The sequence below is a fragment of the Cyprinodon variegatus genome, unplaced genomic scaffold (assembly GCF_000732505.1).
Source record: "Cyprinodon variegatus isolate N-32 unplaced genomic scaffold, C_variegatus-1.0 Scaffold1155, whole genome shotgun sequence".
Taxonomy (NCBI): domain Eukaryota; kingdom Metazoa; phylum Chordata; class Actinopteri; order Cyprinodontiformes; family Cyprinodontidae; genus Cyprinodon; species Cyprinodon variegatus.
The window spans coordinates 33,431-38,988 of record NW_015151608.1 but is presented as its reverse complement, the minus strand read 5'-3'; the positions used below and the strand labels follow the sequence as shown (position 1 = coordinate 38,988).

At 41.6% G+C, this 5,558-nt stretch overlaps 1 protein-coding gene across 1 annotated transcript in view; it reads right to left on the bottom strand.

Moving 5' to 3' along the window:
- Nucleotides 1-5,558, bottom strand: part of LOC107101799 — an 18,721-nt gene that overhangs the window by 957 nt on the left and 12,206 nt on the right. Inside the window, exon 4 of the mRNA XM_015400856.1 lies at nucleotides 1,837-1,850. Within this exon, the coding sequence (XP_015256342.1) occupies nucleotides 1,837-1,850 (14 nt within the window). The remainder of the gene's footprint in view (nucleotides 1-1,836; nucleotides 1,851-5,558) is intronic.

Genomic DNA, 5,558 nt, shown 5'->3' with positions numbered 1-5,558 from the left:
AGAAATATTTTCACTAATACATAAAATACAATAAATAAATGCAATAAAGGTTGTATGCTGTGCACAATATTAAGCAAGCTTGATAAAAAACTTATAAAATTAAAATTAAGTGTTCCTTCCTTGGCTATGCTTTGCACACATAACAATGACACTAGCCAAACGGGTTAAAAAACAAACATAATTCTCAGCAGCTGCACCTCTTACAAAAAAAAAAAAGTCTGAAAAGTGGGTAGAATTATTCAATCACACAGTGTTCAGAAAGTGCATTGTCCTCTATTCTGCACTTTAGATGAATGACTGCTTAGGTGCCACTGGGGGTGCCTCATTAATTGGTGGTAGTGGTGGTGGCACTGTATCGATACTTTTAAAAACGAGTATTGTATCCGGATAAAACATTTCAGTATCGATACTTTTTTGAGTATCGATACTTTTGACAACCCTAGTAGGGAGATCTGCTCATCCAGCAGATGGAAGAAGCAGAGGCCTGTACCACGAAGCGAGCTCAACCTATCAGGATTACTTCCAGTCTATCTAGTTTACCCAATCCACAATAACAGCAATCAGGATTAGTGGTTCCATGAAGCTGGTTATTAACTTCTTTACTCAATCCAGCTTTAAATGATCATATATCTGAACATGCACATATAAAGGGGCAGTTCAAGGCAGCAGGTGGGAGAGCAGGAGAGCGCCATATTTCTAATGTGAGGAACAAAAACTCATCCTATAGAAATAAAAAGAGCAAAAAAAATCTGAATGAACAAATGGCTGGAACAAATATACCGTGGCAAAGGATTGCTGAGTACATAAATCTGCAAGTTACACATTAAGGACATTTAACACAGCCTGCATCCCAATAACTGTACTGCATATTAATCATGTTCCGCTCTGGGGTGAAGAGTATGGGAGCAATAATATTGCAATATTATTTGCAAATGTGTCTGGCGAGTTGTGTGTCTGTATCTAGATGTGAATGTGCAGTGGGGTATAAAAATATGTGAGGAGATTTGTCTTACTGTATCAGTATCTTCAAATGTTTGAAATATCCACAAATCTGCATTCAGATCTACAAATGTGTAATCCAGTCTGTAAACACACAGTCATTTAAATCTGATGTATTTTTGCTTCAACACCCAGCAATGCAGACAAATTATTGGTCACAAGTCAAGCAGTCTCTCGGTTGGCTCTCTTTACACTCGTGATTTTTGCTACAGTTTTGCTGTACAAGAACTGCAAATGTGTAGAAGGATTCATGTGTAAATTCTGACTTGCTGCCCTGAGTGCAGGCTTGCAGGCTTATGGCAGGAAATTTATCATAAAATCAGCTTTTCTGACCATCAGTAATTACTCCTAACATAGCAAAGAAAAGTTTTGACTTGGAAAAACTAAATTCTGACTATCCTTATAGATACTTTAAGATATCTGAAATTATATTATGACTAGTGAAAATAATTCAAGATATCATCAATCTCTTTTTGGAGAGTCAACATGCCTTCTGACATATGGTTGCCTTGTACCTGTACCTGTGTAATGACAATAAAGTTGAATCTAATCTAATCTAATATTTTAAATATTATAATATTAATAAAATATTAAAATAATATTTTAAATGATTCATCATTTAACGTTTCACACATCTAGAATTATAATCAAGATATCTCAAAGTTTTTTTGACTAGTCAAAAGTTTATATTTTGATATCTGAATTACGAATTAGAGCACCAGTTCTGTCACAGGGCTATCATAACAGGTGCCTGCAGTATTTAGGGTAGCTGTAATAGCCATGGATGTTCTTGACAAAGTTGTTTCAAAAAGCCACAATATGGAAAGAACTCAGAACAAGAACTTTGTGAACTTGAAGTATGCTTCACAAATATGCAGGGAATTGCGAGAAAGTTAGTTTGAAGCCGGATTATTATTAAAGCTAAGCTGAGTCAGCAGCACCTGTCTCAGAGTCTATCCGATTCAGGAGCTCAGATGTCGGCCAGTCGCTCTCTGTTGCTCCCTCTTCTCACGGTGGTCCTTTTAAGGAACCGTCTGTTGACGGTCCCTAAAAGGGACCTTTTTTATGAATAAAGGACTATAAGTAATTTTTGGACAAGTTGTATGCCTTGTAACCATTTACAAATTGTGTAAACTGCCGATTATAAAAGAGGTATTAGCAAAGGCCTCATAATATGATGCGTATAACGATATATGGGTCAAGATACAATATTGTGATATTGGGGAACAGTAATCACAGCACTTAAATACATTTAAAATGCAGTTTGAAATATAAGTTGTACCTATGTACATACATGGAATAACCCATCCCAGAGCACAAGCGTACTGCCTTAACCACTAACAACACTCCCCTGGCGTGGAGGATGCAGCACCTGACTGGAAGAGCGTGAGAAGAGAGGTGAGAACAGCAGAGAAGATCATGGGGGCTCCTCTTCCCTCCATTAAAGACTTTTCATCCCAGCGCTGCGTGTCCCGAGCATGTAACATCATCAATGACCCCTCACCCCCCCACCATGGACTGTTCTGCCCTCTGGGAAGAGACTTCGCACCATTCGATGCAGGACCAGCAGGTTCCGTAACATCTTTTACCCAGCTGCCATCAAACTGCTGAACTGTTGAAAAAACTTAAATCACAAATCAAGACTCTGTATCAAACTGATAACATCATCATATTCAAAAAAACAGACATCTACATTTTCACTGCTAAGCAACTGCTCATTCACTGTGGGAAGGCTGTATGTATTGAAATTTTGTTTTCTATACTCTGTGTATACAAAATGACAATAACGATTGTCTAAGCCTTAGTCATTTATTAAACTTGGATAGGTTTCTTTACTAATTGGATCTGATAATGAAACCATTTACAATCCTCCCCTGAACAGAAATATTTCTCATTTTGGGAAAACCCGACTGAAAAGATGCACGAAAAAAGCTTTTAAATACAGTCATGCAAATGGGGTGTCTGTGTTGCCATAGCAACAACTGCTTCCCTTTATTGGTGGAGGGAAGCAGGCATCCCATTCTCATTTATAGGCCCCCCCCCCACATTCAATCAGGGCGCCCTCCACAGCGGCCAGTGCGACTTCATTTGGAGTGATACAAGTTGTGAACACTTATGCAGAGCATTTAGCTTTAAAAAAATAGATAAACTACTAAAAAAAAATGAAAGGAACACTTTGCAACCAGAGTATAGCATCAAGTGAATTAAACTTCTGGGATATATATTTGGTCAGTTAAGCAGCAGGGCGGTTGTTTATCAGTTTCAGCTGCTTTGGTGTTGATGATATTAACAACAGGTGCACTAGAGGGGCAACAATGAGACGACCATCAAAACAGGAATGGTTTTACAGGTGGAGGCCACTGACATTTTTCCCTTCCTCATCTTCTCTGACTCTTTTTCACCAGTTTTGCATTTGGCTAGGGTCACTGTCACTACTGTTAGCATGAAGCGCTACCTGGACCATACAGAGGTTGCGCAGGAAGTCCAACTGCTCCAGGATGGCACATCAATAAGTGCCAATGCCAGAAGGTTTGCTGGTTCTCCCAGCACAATCTCAAGAGCATGGAGGAGATTCCAGGAGACGGGCAGTTACTCCAGGAGAGCTGGACAGGGCCGTAGAAGGTCAACAACCCATCAGCAGGACCGGTATCTGCTCCTTTGTAAAATGAGGGGCAGGAGGAACACTGCCAGAGCCCTACAGAATGACCTCCAGCAGGCCACTGGTGTGAATGTCTCTGACAAAACAATCAGAAACAGACTTCACGAGGGTGGTCTGAGGGCCCGACGTCCTCTAGTAGGCCCTGTGCTCACTGCCCGGCACAGTGGAGCTCGATTTGCTTTTGCCACAAAACACTCTGTGCTTTTCAAAGGTGAGAGCAGGTTCACCCTGAGCACATGTGACAGACATGAAAGAGTCTGGAGAAGCCATGGAGAACGTTATGCTGCCTGTAACATTGTTCAGCATGACCGGTTTGGTGGGTCAGTGATTCTCTGGGGAGACATATCCATAGAGGGATGCACAGACAGGCTAGACAATGGCACCTTGACTGCCATTAGGTATCGGGATGAAATCCTTGCACCCATTGTCAGAGCCTATGCTGGTGCAGTGGGTCCTGGGTTCCTCCTGGTGCAGCACAATGCCCGGCCTCATATGGCAAGAGTATGCAGGCAGTTCCTGGAGGATAAAGGAATTGATACCATTGACTGGCCCCCACGCTCGCCTGACCTAAATCCAATAGAAAACCTCTGGGACATTATGTTTCCATCCATCCCACGCCGCCAGGTTGCACCTCAGACTGTCCAGGAGCTCAGTGATACCCTGGTCCAGATCTGGGAGAAGATACCCCAGGACTAGGTGTGTAAATCACATCCATCATGGCGATTCGATTGAGTACCGATTTCCTGACCCAACGATTCGATTATTTTCGATACTCAAGAATACACCACGATACGATTTGATTCATTGGTTAATTTTCGTTTTTTTTTTTTTTTTGTTTTTTTTTTTTACACCTTACAGGCTAAACAAAGTTTAGAGTTTGAAGTAAATCAATGAAAGCTGTAATATCGTTATGCATTTTTTTTTAGAAACAACAGCAAATAACAGAAGTAGAAAAGTTGCATCAAAAAATACTGCACAAAATCAGTGCAATGAGTGCACTTCAATACCTCGGCTTCAGACGCCCCCACCCCCTCCACAGACGCTCCGCTGCTCCTCTCCCAAATTGTAGCTAAACGCAGACAGTGCTGCAGACAGGAGGCCGGCTTGTTTTGTTTTTATGACCGAAATTACAGAAAACAACCCCTGAAGTTTGACCCGCTAGAAGAGCGAGGTGCGCGAGAACGCTGGGACCCTTTTTCCTTTCCATCAAATGATGTGGCATCCTTTTCTTTTCTAACACATCAACCAGTGGGGATGGGGATCGAAACCCGGTTCTATCAAGGACCCAGTTCCACTTTTTTCAAAACCCGAAAATCAATAAAGTTTGGGCTTATCGATACCACTATCGAGTCTGGTCGTTTTTTTTTTTTTTCTCTCCCGGAGGTCTTGTAACATAATTGTGTGTCCCTCAAGTCGCGTCACAGCATTCAAATCTAATCAATCCAATCACCGCAGCATGTCCACCAATGTTTTGGAATGAAATTGTAAGCAAACAGATATTAAAAGTAAAACTAGTGAAGTCTGGCAGTTAACTTCACTCGCGACTCGAGGATGGCTGAACGGACGAAAAGGTCTAAAGTTTTGCTTCATTTTACCAAGCTCAAAGATAAAGAAAAAGCGAAATGCAACTTATGTTGCAAAATCATCTCTTTTAAAGGGGGGAACACAACCTCAATGGCCAAGCACGTTAGTATTGTGCATCAAATAAAGGCCAAATGCAGTACCTTCGACTGTCTCCAGGTTGAAAAGACTCCTCCTCCTCCTCCTGCTGCTGCCGCCGCACCACAGTCGGGCCCGTCTTCATCATCCACTCGGTACCACTGCTAAGCGCGCACACAGACTTTGTAGCTTGTCCGGTCAGTTAAAAATAGTACCGTATTTTCACGACTATAAGGCGCAC